At 45.0% G+C, this 16,929-nt stretch overlaps 1 protein-coding gene across 1 annotated transcript; it reads left to right on the plus strand.

Moving 5' to 3' along the window:
- Positions 1 to 472: 472 nt before the first annotated feature.
- On the plus strand, positions 473 to 14,481 carry MAP1LC3B (microtubule associated protein 1 light chain 3 beta). The gene is made up of 4 exons (XM_037878016.2): positions 473 to 697; positions 4,556 to 4,611; positions 6,204 to 6,310; positions 12,612 to 14,481. The coding sequence occupies exons 1-4, from the start codon at positions 658 to 660 to the stop codon at positions 12,784 to 12,786; spliced, it is 378 nt and encodes a 125-aa protein (XP_037733944.1). The 5' UTR covers positions 473 to 657; the 3' UTR covers positions 12,787 to 14,481.
- Positions 14,482 to 16,929: the final 2,448 nt, after the last annotated feature.

Here is a 16,929-nt window from a genome sequence, read left to right on the forward strand (position 1 = left end):
CGGAGGCTGGGGCTGGTGAGGGGGTCCTGGGGGGGGCGGCAAGGGGGCCGTGAGGGGAGTATTGTGATGGAGGTGGGCGGAGGCTGGGGCTGGTGAGGGGGTCCTGGGGGGGGCGGCAAGGGGGCCGTGAGGGGAGTATTGTGATGGAGGTGGGCGGAGGCTGGGGCTGGTGAGGGGGTCCTGGGGGGGGCGGCAAGGGGGCCGTGACGGGAGTATTGTGATGGAGGTGGGCTGGGGCTGGTGAGGGGGTACGTGGTGGAGGGTGTTGCTCGTGACGGCGCATCGTGGGGGAGGGGCTGTGGCTGCTGAGATCGTGGGGCAGCCTCGGGCCGAGCTCCCCATGTGACGCACGAGGCGGGGCGCTGGCCTGGGGCTACCAGGAGGGCGGTTTGTTACTCAGGCCGCACGTGAGGGGCGGGGCTGGGCCGGCCTTCGCGGCTGAGCACCGCCGCGTTCCCTCTGTTGCGCGCACGCGCAGGGCCCCCGCCGCGGCTCCGCCACACTCAAGATGGCGACGGGGGCAGGCGCGGGGCCCCGCCCCCTGTGACGCGCGGGCGAGCAGGCGCTGCGGGTGGTGGTGGAGGCAGGGGCGGAGCGGCGCAGCCAGTAGCCGCTGGAGCCGAGCCGGGCCGGGCTGGGCCAAGCCGCGCCGCCGCCATGCCCTCCGAGAAGAGCTTCAAGCAGCGCCGCACCTTCGGTGAGGACCGGGCCGCGGGGGGACGAGGGGCCGGCAGGGCGGCCCGGGTACCCGCGGTGCCCGGCAGCGGCCCGCTTCGCAGCTCAGCCGGGGGGTGGTAGGGGCCGCTCCCCCTGCCGGGGGGGCTGCAGTGTGTGAGGGGGGGTGATTAGCGGGGGAGGGGGCTCTGAGCCCGGTACAAAGAGGGGACCCCCGCTCTCTCCGGAGGGGGTTCACCCCCCTAACCCCCCGTGCCCGGCCTCGGGAGGTGCCGCCCGCCCCGGGCCGGCATCGCTCCGGGGCCCGGCCGCGGTGGGGACCTGCCCGCCCGGAGCGGCCGTGCCGTGGTGTTGAAGTGAAGGAACCGCGTCATCCCCCCCTCCCGGCTTGTTGCTCCCAGCCGCAGCCCAGACCTGGTGTCACTTCTCTCGACCGAGTCCTCCCGGGGGGCGCGGGAGTCAAGTGCTGGTGACTCACAGGCTACGCTTTTTTTTTGTTTTTAAAACCCATCCTTGTTGATCCAGTAGTCCGCCCAGGGGGACCTGGCCCTGCAGAGCAGGAGGAACTGCATGGGACGCCAGTGCCCTAATTTTGAAGAGGAATTAGTGAGGGAGTCAGATAGCCACCTTATTACAAGGAGTTGCAACAAAAGGCTATCCAAAGACGTATTGCTGGGCAGCTTAACATACATTAAAACGGTTGGCACTGCAGCCGGCATTGGAGGCTTGGCTTTAAAATGTCAGTCCCTCCCCTCCCCCCCCCCCTTTTTTTTTTAAGCAGGGACAAGATTAGAGGCTCTCTGTTGTTGTTATACTTCTGTCTCAAGTGGTTTCCCCGCTTGCTCGAGTGGAACAAGAATCCTAGCTTTGTCTTGCTGCCACACCGCAGAAAATGAAAGCAAAGGTTATAGTGTGGTTTGTTTTCATTTCGTATGGTGTGGTACTTGTTCCACATCAGCAGGCCGGGGAACCTGTCTGTGGGTTGGCAAGCATGGTAGCAACAGGGCTATGCTTTCAAGTGGAACAGGATCCTGAAAGCTATTGGTTAAAGGAGTTTTGTGCCATGGTGGTGTTGAGACTCATCCTCACAAAAGGATGAAATGTACTGCAGAATTAGATTCTTGGGCTGGTGATATTACATGTCCACATAATCCATTATTGACTGCAGAACTCCCAGGTGCCAGAAAACCCCTCTCTTCATTGTATGCCTGGAATTAGGTATGTAACCCCTTCCTGTCAGGGTTGAGCATCTAACTTCCGCTGTGATGTTGACATGAGAATTAAATTCCACTTTCAGTTTTTAATTCTAACATGTGGAAATAATTCTCCACTTAAAAGTCTGTAAGACGACTAAAATGCATTCCTTGCATCCCTGTTTAGTTCTTCAAAGCATAAAATATCCTGTTTAATGTTGGCTGGGGAACCTAGATTAGTCCCTTTCAGTAAGTACGGGTTTAAAGCACAGTTTGCTAGAATGGTGCCAACACACTTCCTGGAGTCAAAAAGATTGAAGGGGCTGCATTCTTTGATCTGTTCATAGAGATCAGGGAGGAGGACTGGAATACCATCTCCTTTTTATTGCTCCTGGAGCCTCCATTTTCTTAAAACAACAAGAATTGGCAGCACAGCCTATTCCACTTGAAGTGCAAAGTTTTCTATGCAAAATAAAATTGATGGAAATAATTGGTCCAGATTCTTCCCGCATCTGTCTCTGGGTTGGAGTCTAACTATACTCAGCAGCCCCTCCACAGTCACTCCCTTGTACTCCAGCTAGTGTCTGTACTGATGTTGCTGGCAAATTTTACCAATCTAATCTGTCCTTTCTTCTGGAGCAGGGGTGGGCAAACTTTTTGGCCTGAGGGCCACATCAGGGTGCAAAACTGTATGAAGGGCTGGGTAGGGAAGGCTGTGCCCCCCCAAACAGCCTGGCCCCTGCCCCCTTCCACTTCCCGCCCCCTCAGAACCTCCGACCCAGCCGCTGCCCAGGCAGAGCAAGCTGCACTGCCCACACAGTGGTGTAGCAGCAGGGGAGGGCCAGGCAGGATGGTCCCATGGGCCGGATATGGCCCGTGAGCTGTAGTTTGCCCACCTCTGTTCTGGAGCCTCAAATACCAACATCAACTTCCCTCCAAAAGCCGTTCCCTCTCCCCGCCCCCCCCCCATTCCTATCAACAGCTTCAGTCCCAGGTATTAAGTTCAGCTAGGATGGCAGCCAATTAGTTGCTACTACAACTAATGCAGTCAGAGTACAGCTTTTATCTGTAACTTACTGAGGCCTGATTTTGAACATGCCATACACAGTAGTCGGAGAGATTTGTCTGGCTACCATTTTGTGCTGCTTCTACTCTACCCTATTAGTGCTAGAATCAAACAAAATTCCCATGTCTAAACTCATCTCTTTCAACAGAAAAGAAACTAAAGCCAAGTTTATTTGGTTGGTTGAGGATTACTGTTCCTTCTCTTCTCCCCTCCCCCCCAATAACAGTCCTATTTCTGGTAAATTTAAGATTGGATATTGCTTAATAGCATACTTTTCTGTCTCAGACATGGTAATGGTGGACCCTAAGGACTGTGGGTAGTGTTTATCTGGAACTCAGTGAATTAGAACTGGTCTCTACTGAAAGTTAATTTTGGTATTGGGGGTCTTGAGTACCAGGAAGTTTGTAATAAAGATCTTAAGTTTTGGGAAGTCATTAATTCCCACATATCACTGCAGACCTGCTCTTTAGAAGCTTTAGTTTTGCTTGATTGTCAGACTAATTTAATTTTAAAATCATGAGTCACATGTGCTGCATGTCATTACTAATCACATAGAAAGCTTGCATGTAATTGTTGGATGCATGAGATCTTAGCAGTGACCAAAGAATAGCTCTGACAAGCAGTTGATTGAATGACAGGCCAGGTAATCAGTCCTTACCTTAGAATAAAAGGTAATGGGCTGGGTTGATGGGAGAGGAAGAACGGTCAGCAACACCCCTGAAGATCTGTTATTACAGGAGTCTACTAATGCGTCTAGGCTGTACTGTAGCCTTTAGTCCTTTTTCTGCAAGAGGTATTTATAGAGGGACATGACCCATAAAGCAGAAAGAAGTGGAGATAAAGTCTGAGTTCATGGCAAGTCCAAATTCAGGCCCAGTGTAAGCAGGCATAACTAACTTGAAAGTAATTGTATCAGTTTACACCAGGTCTGACTTCTGTTTTGCCCAGCGTGTTAAGTCTGTGCTACTAATACCTCCCTTTAAAAGGAAACTAACCTTGTCTTGTGAACTGGCATGGGTAAATACTGAACAAACCAGAGGTTCGAAGAACAGCACCATCAGCATGGGTGACGTGGTATGCAATTAATAGAAAATTGATAACTAATTCAAATGTACAGTGTTAAGCGGACATTGATCTAAGAGCTAAGACTACATGCCAGTATATAGCCAGCAACTCCCTCTTCAGGAACACAAGATTAAACCTAGGATAGTGTCATGTTAAGTTTCCTGAACAGGAATATAGGATAAGGGATAACAGGAATGGATGCGGCAAATTCATGCGATTAAATGTCCTTTGCTTTAGTGGGCATCGCATTCTGCATTAACACAGTATAGGTTTCTCAGCCAAAATGAGTTTAGTAGTCATCTTTCTGGTCACAGAACAGTCATCCCTGATTGGAGAGTTGGTATTTATCATTGCTTTATTTTAGACAATTGCCTTGACTGAACTGGTTCTTTCCTCTGAGTAAATTCTTTACCTCACTTTTTTTTTTGATAGCAAAAAGCCTACTAGCAAGTAAAAGCCTAAGGAAATAGCATACCTTGTATCCCTGAGGCTTAGAACAAAACCAATGTAGCGTGTATCTGAGCATTTAGATGGGCAATATTTTTTCCTCCCACAGAGCAAAGAGTAGAAGATGTGCGACTGATTCGAGATCAGCATCCAACAAAAATACCAGTAAGTGATTAATAACTTGACCTTTCTTACCACAGAAGGGAAGAAAGGCCAAAATGTATTAGGAATCCTCCGGGTCTGTAGGAATAAAAGATTATTCCTTTCAGGGGTGGCCTGGTCTTGAGGAAATAATCCTCAGACTGGCAACCAATGACCAACGTGCTAGCTGGTGGCTGCTGCTCATCAGGTGAAATATGGTGTGTATGGTATAATGCGACTTGTAACAGAACCACAGTCCAATGAGAATCCTATGTGCAACTCTTTAGATGCAAAAACTGAAGACCTGTCTTTATAATAGAAGAGTACTCAGTAACTCCTGTCAGGAGTGTAACCCTAAAGAACAAGGGCTAAGTTATGCTTTGATTTGAATTACATCTAAGGATCCATGCTGCCAAAAATATGCCAACTCCTATCTTCTAAAAAAAAAAAAAACCAACCAAAAAACCCTTCTATCTAGAGCCTTCTGAGGACTGGTGGGAGTGCTTCTTCTGAAAGCTTGGCTCCTGCGCCACTCACTTGCACTCTGTCTGCACAAGAAAGGTGACCCATAGCTGGAAGCATCTGTTAGCCACAGGTCCTGCCAACTCCACCTCACTTTGGCTGATGGGACCAGTCTCCTTCTTGAAACTAGAAGTGTCTTTATTTTTTGACTCTTACTGCTCTAGATGCAGCTCTGTCGGTGGGAAAGCTACCGTGTTCTCTAGATTTGCTCAGTAGTAACTCAGGCAAGTCAGGACTCTTGTCCAGGCTACCATTTCCTCCTGACTAGGCTACTGTATGGGTGGTGAATTCTGAGTTCCATTGTATGGGCAGCCTTGATTTTGCCTTTGCAACTGCAAAGCAAAAAAAAAAAAAAAAGCCACCCTAGTTTAAAATCAAAAGGAAGCTATGCCAGTAAGGATAATGTGGTGCTAATTTTTCTTCTTAATTTACCATTCTTTGCATGAAAATTGCCTTTCCTCCCTGTCATGGTGTAAAATGATCTTTAGGGGGTGTTAGTAAAGTGTGGGAGGCACTTTGTTTCTCTGAAAGAAACAGCAGTAATTTAATTAGGGGATAACTTAATTTGAGGTCTTTGCTGTCAGCTGTTTCCCAGTGCTGAAAACTGATGACATAGCCAGTTGAAGTTCCTCTACAAAGTGTCTGGTTTTTGGTATTTTTGTTTTTTAAATCAAACACTTTCCACTGTTTTTGCACTTCACTAGAAAGTAGCCCAGAAGACTGTTATACAACAGAGCTGGTTTGCCACTTAAAATGGAAACCGAAATAGCTTGTGTGGACTATTCCTGCACTGCATTGATTTCCTCGATAACCAAACCAGTTCTGTTCTTCTTTCTGATTGAGCAAAGGTCCTCTCTGCCACTAGACAAGACTAATTTTATAACAATACCCATGTTTAAACTTGTGAACAGAGTAGAAGGAACGTAATTATTTACAACTAGGCTGTGGTGGAACTGCCACACCTAAAGTAAAACAGCTACTTACCACCACAGTTGTTCAGTATGTTCTACTCTTGAATGCAGAGTTATAAAATAAGCAGAAACAAGCCCCTACACGGCCTTATAACTGCTACTTCAGAACTTTTTTCCTTCCAGGTGATTATTGAAAGGTACAAAGGTGAGAAGCAGCTTCCAGTTCTGGATAAAACTAAGTTCCTGGTACCAGATCACGTCAACATGAGCGAACTAATCAAAATTATCAGGTATGTTAACGGTTGAGTACAACATGGTGGATCAAAATAAAGTCATAGTTCAGTGTTAATCTGCTAGCTAGTGAATGCTTTGGATAACTATGGTAGGACAATGTCCTCAAGCTCGCCCCCTTGTGGCACAGCATGGCCTTGTGGGCCTGCTGCCCTCTGTCTCCCTTTTTGGGCTTTCAGTGACTTATTCAAACCCAGGGATTGAGGACAAGATGCCCTAGTTGTGGGATCTTATTAACTCTTTTTACAGAATACAACCCCTCTCTCCACCAATTTAGCCCCTGAAGTCTAACCTTCAGCCCTGGGGTTAATGCCAACAAGTATGTTCTCTCAACTTCAGGGGTCCCTAGCATGTCTCCTGGCACTGGATTAGCATGCAGAATAAAGTCAAGCACATCTGATAAGGCATCTACAGCTCTCCCCTTGGAGGGTTACAGTTCAGGCCAGCTGTAGCCCTCAGTCAGCTTCTCCTCAGTTAGCCTCTTTTTACTTACTGCTTTCATATGTCCACGTAGCAAGGTTAACAGGTCAAAATTGTCATCCTCCTCCTAGGAGTCTTGGGTAGGTAGCTTTTCTCTCTAGCAATACTTCCCTCCAACTGAGCACTGGTAGCCTTTTATCAGGCCTAGGCACTCATTGGTTAATTAACTGCCTAGGTGATGTTAATTAACTGCTTACAGGTGTGCTGAGATGACTGGTTCCAGTAGTGTTGTCAAGGAGAAGGGTGGGGAAACAGAGTTTACCCATTTCATACTTGAGGGAGATGGAGTTTAGGTTAGTTTATCCACTTATTTTTTTCCCACTACATTTCTGGCTTGTTCTCCTTGAATTCTGTAATGAGCAGACTGGGCCCTGGCTCCACTTTAAGGGGCCAGCCACCTGTGACACCCTTGAAACAAACTACAGTTTTTTGTACCAATATAACTATCAGGGGTGTAACTTTTTTTTATCCAGATTGCTATACCAGTACAACCGCTGGTGGAGATGCAGTTTTACTAGTATGGTTTCCCTTTCACATTTGAGAATATAGCTATGCTGCCATAAAGCATCTCTCTACCACTATAGCTGCATCCCGGCTAGGGGGCCAAAGCACTTTAAGTATGTTGGGTCTAACTAAAGCAGCGCAACTTGTGTGTGGACAAGCCCTAAGTGAAAATGTTGAATCCCATAATACAGATTCATAAACTGTGGTGCTTTGATAGCCATGCTTCTTACTGAGAATGTGGCTGAGTACTGTAATGCTTTTGCTTTGTGTTGCTTCAGAGGAAAGTCAAAGGTGAAGTTGGGGGGGGGAGAAAGAAAAAGAAAAAGAAAAAACCTTAATATGTTACTGTAGCATAATGGCATTACTGTGCAGCAGAGGAGATCCATGTACAGTTCCCTATCTTGATGTAAGCAGGGGATATTTGATTAGAGGGTAGTAAGTAGTCATCAGTGTTCGGTATCATTCACCATTTTGAGTCTAGTTTGTTGCTTCACTAATGTTCTAAAGCAGCAGTTCTCAAACCTTAGCAACCCGAGGACCCCCATTTAAAAAATTTTGAGGGTCCCCCAAACTCCCTTGCTCAGCCCCAGGCCTCGGCCCCACCCCACCTCTTCCCGTCTCCTGCTCACTCCATCTCCCCCTCCCTCCATTGCTTTCTCTCCCCCATCCTCACTCACTTTCACCAGGCTGGGGCAGGGGGTTGGGGTGCAGGAGGAGGTATAGGCTCTGGGACAGAGTTTGGGTGCGGGGGGGGTGGGGGGTGAGGTGCAGGCTCTGGAAGGGAGTTTGAGTGCGGCCTCTGGGCTGGGGCAGGGGGTTGGGTTGGGGTGCAGGCTCTGGCTGGGTGGTGCTTACCTCGGCCGGCTCCCGAATATGACCGGCACATCTCTCTGGCAGCAGCTTCTAGGTGGGGGGTGGAGGTGGAGGTCACCGCGCACTGCCCCTATCTGCTGGCACCGCCCCCACAGCTCCCATGGGCCACAGTTCCCAGCCAGTGAGAGCTGCAGAGTCAGCGCTTGGGCAGTGTGTGGAGACCTCCTGGTCTCTCTCTGCTCCCCCACCCCCCCGGTGTGCCATCCGCTTCCAGGAACAGCACAGAGCCAAGGCAGCCAGGGAGCCTGCCTTAGCCCAGGTGTGCCACTGGACTTTTAGCACCTAAAATCTTCCAGTTTGGCTTCAGTAGCCTCCAGGAGATAGAGGGACAGGGAGGAGTTGAAGGAGAAAGGTGGAGGAATTGATCAGTGGGGCCTGAGAACCTCCTGGAGTACTCTCAGTGACCCCTGGGGTCCGTGGATCCCAGTTTGAGAAACGCTGTTCTAAAGAATAGAGTGGCTGTTTCTCTGGCTGAACTGTGTATGTGAGCTACTTCTTTTAGAGTGGTCTTTGGGACAAATACTGAAATAGAGACCCTCCCCATATGGTACTGTAAAAATCCCCCTTATGGGATTGTTACTGTCATAGCCTAATTCAGATTCTTACATAAGAACTACTAAACGTGGGAACTGACCTCAGAATTAGGGTCCCAAAGTATTTTGGAGCAGTTTGAAAGACTTTTAAATTAAGATCCTACCTTAACAGTAGGACTTGTCTACACAGAGACACACTGGACAACTTAATCCAAATTAACACTTAACTAATCTATTTTACATTCCCACCTAAAGTGTATCAAATCCATGTGTGGATTCAGAATTAAGGTGGCTTTAATTTGGTTTCTCTTACCCTAATTCCATTTGGAAGTGAATTAAATCAATATGGAAGTGAATTAAGAGAAACCAAATTAACTTCTACATTGGTTTACTTTAATTCAGTTTGGAAGTGAATTAAGAAAAAACAAATTAAAGCCACCTTAATTCTAGATAAGAGCATCCACACATGGATTTAAGGCTGTTTAATCCATTTTAAATTCATACAAAGTTAATTTAGATTAATTTTCCTGTGTCCCTGAGTAGACAAGGCCTTAGCTGAAAGGCCTTCCTGCTACTCAGTCTTTTTGTCCATTTTCATGCTGGATTTCAGTGCCCCTTATTGACTTTGTGCAATTGGTCTTGGTCTTACCTATGTGCTTTTGCATATACCAAACTGTAGCCACTCTGTGGGAACGTCCTCCTGTGCTGTCCATTGGCTATTCCATTCAGTAAACCTTTTGTACTCTGGTTAGAATTTGAGCTCAAGGTGGCTCTTCTACTCTGCTGTAGCTAAAAGAGTAAAGGAATCTTCTGTTGAGAGCTCTGCAGCTGGTAGAGCCAAAAGCAGAGTTGGCAGGAAGCAGCTCTGTCCCCAATGACTTAGGGTGGTAGAACGAGTATTTATGTGCTGCTGGCTGCTTTGGAAGGCAGTGTGACTCCTCAGCTCTATACTCAGGCAGGAACAGAATGACAATGCATTAATTTCTTTTCAAGCTCCCCATTTCTCCTCACTTTAATCCTGCATGTATCTGCTCCAGTGCAGAAGGCTGTGTACTCCAAAGCCCAGAGTCTTAAGAATAAGCATGTTTTTCTTGCTTCAGTCCTCATGTTTATGGGCAAAGCTATGGGTTTTTTTCTACAGAAAAATTGTAATGCATGTCATGGCAGAAGTGTGGGGGAAAACAAGGATATGTCACAAAGGGTGGGGAGGAGCTGGAGAGTGAGCTAACCCCACAGCAGTGGTTCCTGTCCCACAAGGCTGAGCTTGGCTCCCCACTCCAGGCATTGCAGTGGAGGCAGAGGGCCAAATTTGATTGGCATTGGAGAGCTGGATGCACCAAACCTGAGCAGCCCTGCAACCGTGTATGCCAGATTGCAACACCTGGAGGCCACAGAAGCTGCAGGGATCACAGACTTACTCAAATTCACAATGATCATGAACACTGATCTTTGTTCCAAAAGCTTAGCCTTACTGGTGGTCCCACAGAAGGCTATTTGGGTCCCTCCTCTGTAACCTTGTAAAGGCCAACTTGTTTAAAAATGTCAGGGTGCTTTCCAGGGAGTATGAAATGAAAAGCTCCTCGAGTTAGGCTGAGCCTGGATTCTCCAAGTGCTTGTAAAAGACATAATTCCATCCTTCATTCTTTCAGTGTCATAGAATCATAGAATATCAGGGTTGGAAGGGACCTCAGGAGGTCATCTAGTCCAACCCCCTGCTCAAAGCAGGACCAATCCTCAGTTTTTGGCCCAGATCCCTAAATGGCCCCCTCAAGGATTGAACCCGGAACCCTGGGTTTAGCAGGCCAATGCTCAAACCACTGAGCTATCCCTCCGTAACCTGGCTTTTCAATTCCACAGCTCTGAAGGCTCTAGGGCCTGACTTCTAAACTGTGCATGCAGATAAACAGTTCTAATCTCATGTTTGCAGTTACCTGATTTAAGTAAATGAGCAATTTCTACACTTTTGGATTTTTACCAACTATAATAAGAACCCCTGGCAACTGCTCTCAGCACTCTTGACAATCTTTAAAAATATACTAAACAGATATTCAGTTCCCCCTATCAAATGGATAGTCAAGGGACAACAAATACAATAGAAGCTAACAGTACACAATCCCAGGGGGTTTACCTCATCAGCTCTCCGAAAACACCTGTCTCCCCACAGGCAAGGGGCAAGGTGGGCCTTAGCATGCACATTGAAGACATGATAAGGAAGTGAATTCCAAAGGTCTAGGGTGCTAATGGAGAACACCCTGCCAGCTACCCATGGGGGTTCAGGTGATGTCATTGGGTGAATCTGGGCCTCAGTTTCATACGGTTACAGTAAGAGGCTCCTTAACTAAATCTAAATGCAAAAGTCTTTTGGGCCTTGTCTACATAGGAACTTTTTTGTGGTTCTACCGGTATACTTATAGTTATTCTGTAACCTTTATGCAGACGCTTTCGAGTGTCAGACTGCCTCGTCTCAGTTTAGTTTAAACCCCTTCCTAAGTGACAAGCTAAGCTGAAAATGGCACTTTTATACTGGAATAAGTGTCTACACAGGCAGGTTTGTAGCAGTATAACTATGCTGTTTTAACCCCACTGGTGTACCTGGCAAACTTTCCCATGTAGGCCTTGTACAAGAGACTATGGGCAGGTCTACACTATGGCTGGGATCAATGCTCTGAGATCGATTCACTGGCGGTCGATTTAGCAGGTCTAGTAAAGACCTACCAAATTGACTGCAGATCGCTTTCCAGTTGATCCCTGTACTCTACCCCCGATGAGAAGAGTAAGGTAAGTTGACGGGAGATTTTTCTCCTGTCGACCCAACGCGGCGTAGACCCCGCTGTAACTCAACCTAAGGTACGTCGACTCCAACTACATTATTCACGTAGCTGGAGTTGCGTAGTGTAGGTCGACTTACCGCGGTAGTGTAGACATAGCCTCAGCCTCTATTTCAGGGCTTGTCTATATGGTGTGTTAGTGCAAAACAGCTTAGGTGTAAGTTGTCTGGCACACTAACAGTGCTGGCATGCACTGACTGTTTCTGGCATGCCTGATGTAGTCCTGCTTACAGGACTAAGTTAATGCTCACTAGGAAATTTTTAGTGCACGCCAGTAGGTCTGCAAGGACCGTTAGTGTTACTCCTGGAGGAATTCTGCACCAAAAAATAAAAAATTCTGCACACAATATTTGAAAATACAATATACAGAATTTGTCAAAATAACGATATAATGATGCCAGGTACAATTATTTTGGTGATTTATTTCAAAATATGTGTCAGCAAGTATGTCTGTAACAATACAGACAAAAAAAAGATTCTGGTAATTTTTTTTGATAGATTGCTTACTAGGCATATTAATACAGAACTTTGTGTAATTCATTTAAATTACAATGCAGAACAGTATTTCCTGTCAGAAGCAGTGCAGAGGCTTTAGGGAGTTGAGTACCGGAAGAGCTGAGTGAGAGGGAAGGAGCCTAGGAGTGAACCTGGAGGGTGTTGGGTGTGGGTAGGTGGTTTGCACTGGGCACAGAATTTTGTATTTTCCTGCATAAAATACATTTTGTCTAAGAAGTGCTGCAGTTCTGCCTTTTGCCCAGCAGAGGCCTCTGTGGCGCCAGAACAGCAGCCTGAACCCAGCTGGCTGTTCTGGCACCACAGCGGCTCCTGGTGGGTAAAAGGCAGAACTGCAGCACTTCATAGGCCAAACGTCTTTTATGCGGGAAAATACAAAACTGTGGAAGACAGATGAATTCTGTGTGTCCGTGGATGCACAGAATTCCCCCAGGAGTATAGTGTGCACCAGCACATCACTCGCCAACGCAGCTTGTGGAGAAGCCACAAATGAGCGTTTGTTAGATGATACTGGGGTAACGCAAAGTTCCATTACCATTGCACTTGCCTTCTCTCTCTTTGCTTAACAGACGACGCCTGCAGCTGAACTCCACTCAGGCTTTCTTCTTACTGGTGAACGGCCACAGCATGGTGAGCGTGTCAACCCCCATATCAGAAGTGTACGAAAGCGAAAAGGATGAAGATGGATTCCTGTACATGGTATATGCCTCTCAGGAAACTTTTGGAGTGCAATCTTCCGTGTAATCCATTCAAGTGGCTTCTAGCCTAGGATTTTGGTTTTACCTTCTACCCCCCCATCCCCACCCCAGGAAAAAGAAAGGGATGTCACCTACTTCTCAGTACCTTAGCATAGTCTTGCTTTAGCAGGTGTCCTCCTCTTACCTTGCCTTGTTTGTGAATATTAAACAGCTGAGTGCCAGTACAGACAAGCATAGATCTAGCTTTGAAAACCTGCTGTCATATTTCACATAGGCACACTTGTTTTAAGTCTCTGGACTTCCTGAATGGAACCATACCTTGCACATTCAGATTGCCAACACAAGAAACACTTGACTGTCTTCAGTGACACAGGAACTGGCACCAGTTTCCTGTCGTGAACAAAAGTGTTTGTGTGACATCTTTCTGTTAATTACTCATACTGTTCCTAGAAAGTGCTCCTTTGCATGGAAAGGCTTCCTTTTTCCATCATGGAGCAAACATGTTAGGGTCTAAAGTACAAGTTTGTGCATATTAAATCTTTAGTCTAACTATGGAATCATTTGCCTCAGTATTTGCAGAAAGTGAGGGCAAGTGGTGGTGGGGGAATAGTTTCATAGTACTGCTACTGCATAAGATAAGATGCCAGATTCCTGGACATTATTCATACCAAATGCCACAGCTTTACTCTAATTGTAGCAAGTCCATATTTTAAGATGATTCCAGGTGAGCTCCTGGACTGTTAACATTAAGAGAAACTTTAATCTGTTAAGAAGTTTCACTGACACAAATGGCTGCTCCATGTGAGCTAACTTTCAGTGGATAGACCCTCCTACCCTGAGGGGCTGCTTTTCCAGAAAATAATGGGGGTTTTTTGGTTAAAAGAAATTACTTCCATAACAATGCCTGAGTGATAGATGCAGCCCCTAAAAATTGGTAATGCCCCTATAGTGATCTTGGTCTTTAAAATCTTAGTTTTACTCCATGCACTATTCTGCCTAATTTGTTTTTGATTACTGCTCCCTACAGTCAGCAAAGCAGCTGTGTATGAACTCTTCAGGGCTGAAAGTCAAACGGCTTTGTTTATACACAGTTCTACTGAAAACATTGGATTCAAACATGAATCTAAATTGTCTCAGTCACTTGTTCATGTCATGACTGATGGGGGAAGTGCTTTATAAAATCATTTCACATTCAGGAATTGATGTTTTAAAGTTCTGAGGTACAACTGTCACTGAAGCTTCCTGCCCACTGCGTGGAGTTTAAAAATTTGGTGTTACTAGTATCATGAATAGGGATGCATTCTATGCAGAGGGTTCCCAGTAGGATCAGTGTCCTGCCTTTAGAGTTGTAAAGTTAAGTATTGCAGACTAAGATTTACCCTTGTGTATCATGTGTAGGAATTAATTACATCTGTTAGTGGAAGTTAACTTACTACCAGGGAGAAGGGGAGGAGAGAAGCAATACTGCTGCATCTTGGCACTCTGTACAACACCAAGGTGTACAATTTGTACCGACAGCTTTCTGCATGCATCTTGTTCACAATACTTATTTAATTTTTAAATGTTCATTGTTTTTTACTTAATGTAAACTTTAAAAGCAGCTTGTCTTATGTTTAGTTTTTTGTGTAAAACCATCCTGTTAACTCATGACAGCCATTCTTGTAATTACTGTGTGATCAATATGACTGATTTCTGTACAAATGTTGCTTTTTTTTTAAATTAATACAGTGCTATGACATGACTCAGTCACAGCTTGAGTGGTAATTTAGACTGCTTTCTTCTCATTTTAATGCAATAGCCATTCCTAGAGAAGGGCAGACAAATGTGTCAAGGGCCACCGTATGATTCCAGTACCCAGAGCTGAATGATAGGTTTGTCTGTTAGTAGATCCGAGTGTGGATTAGCAATCTATGATGATGCTTAGGACCCTGAACAACCATATTAAAATTAACTCTGTTAGAATGGAGGCGCCCTGTCACAAAAGAAAGGGAGAAGTTAGAAATAGGGGAGGCTTATGGGGGGCCATCATCAGGCAATCCCATTGCGATTTAGTTGTTAGTGGGGAAGGATGCATTATGTTTCCCATAGCAAAGACACAATGAACTACCCACACAAAACCATACTAATAAAACAGCTTGACTATTTTCTGCACAGAAAACAGCCGTTCCCATCTCATCCAAGATTTTACTTAAAACTTCCCTCAATCTAGCTTTTTATCCCAAGACTAACTTGTTATATTCTGCAACATGAGTTACTGTTTAGCTTTTTTTCTGAGTTTACAGTAACAAGTAAGTTTAAAGAAATCTCATGTTTTTAATTTGGGGTTAGATTCTACACCACTTACTCCATCGGTAGTCCCCACGGACTTTACTGGGACTATGACTAGTAAGGTACTACGACAGGCATAAGGGTGGCAGAATCTAGCCCTTCAGTGATTTAATAAACAATTCAGAAGCAATTGTAGGTATTGAGACTTAACTAGGGTTTCAAAGGAATGGATCTAGCAAGAAAACAACAAGCAGACAGCACTTTGTATAGCTTACAGTACAAAATGCCATTCTTCCAAAACAGTGTTTTAATACTGGCTTTAAGGGCTACGGCTGTGTTCAGCAGTTCCACTTGTCTTTCACCCGTGAAGACCAGACTTGTAATTCTTTAAATCACAGCGTGGTCCTACTTTATAAACACTGCAGAACCCCCTGCTCACTAACCCAACAGTCAGTCTTCTGAAATGAGGTCCAGGAGTGAAGTGTCACGTTGTGGACAGCAGTATCTTGCAGAGTAACCTCAGTTGTGCTTGACTCAGGCAAAGTTTGTCTCTCAAATTTTAAATATTAGAGAATAGCAGTTGCATAGAGACACAAACAATGTAAGGTCTATCTGATTCATTGGCAGATGAGTATAGTTAGACTGAGGGTGGCTTTAACTGTAAAATTGTTCTGAATTAATTTCTAAGATAGTTCTCAACTTAAGTTGGGAGAAAACTAAAAGGGATAAAGCCTTTTAAAAGCAATTAAGGACTTGGACATTTTTTTTATTTTCCATACATTAAATTTACTTAGATAAAAACATTCTAAAAATGTACAATTTTACCTTTAACAAAGTATAATAAAACATAAAAATTCCAATACCAGAATACTTGACATTTACAATTCAAAATCAAATTAGCTGAATATTAAATATTTACAAAACTATTTTAAAAATATTTATAAAGTTACATGCACAATTGACTGAAGTAAGGGAAATGGCTCAAATTGGAGTAGGAGTTTCCTTTATTCCTAGTGGAAAATTATATCCAAGAGAAACTGTTAAACTATACTTCAAAACATAGGATTTGCTTTGTTTCTGTACCAAAGCATCTTTTACTTGTGTAAGAACTTAAATAGTCCCAAGGGTTTGTTGTGTAGTTCCTTAGTATTGTAGTAACTTACCTTTGGCCTCAACCAGCAATATGGTTTTCCAGAATCTTGCAAGTGGTAAGTACGTTTACTTCCAACAAAACAGGACCCACTGGATTTACAAAGGAATTCTAGACCACTCCCAGAATCCATGGCTTTAAGTGTAAGTGTTCTATAGGACTGATGCCATTATGAAACTGCAAGAACTAATGTTTTCATTTGGGGGAGTGGGATTAGTGTGGTTTCTCTGCCAAATACCATAAACCAAATTTTAGTGTCTGTACTAACAAGCAGTAAATGGCATGAAACTCAAGCTGAGGTAACAGTGGTTGGTTTATACTATTATTTGAGGAAGTCCTTCACCTATTTTCTGGCTGAATTTTTACTGGTCATGTTTAATACAGTTTAGGAAGTGTCACATAACATGAAACCTGATATTACTGTAGGTAAAGTTACTATGAAATCCTATTAATACCTGCTTCCTGATATGAATCTTCCTTGTTGACCCTCCTAACAAATGTTAATGACACAAATATACTAACCTCTAATGCTTAATTTCAAATTGGGCTGCTACTGTCAGAGGAGTCTGTTGGTAATTCTGGCCTCATTCTCCTAACACTTCCATCACCAATACTTTAAAATCAGAAAGACTACTGTGAAATTGCACTATATACTATATATTCCCCCTGGTAAGGAAGCTTAAAGTTATGACCCTCTTCCACGTTCCTACAGTGCTGAGATTAAAAGCAGAGAATGACCAGGAGTTTGTCCCTCTTTTGCATTTTAAAAAG

Source organism: Chelonia mydas, chromosome 12 (assembly GCF_015237465.2).
Source record: "Chelonia mydas isolate rCheMyd1 chromosome 12, rCheMyd1.pri.v2, whole genome shotgun sequence".
NCBI lineage: Eukaryota > Metazoa > Chordata > Testudines > Cheloniidae > Chelonia > Chelonia mydas.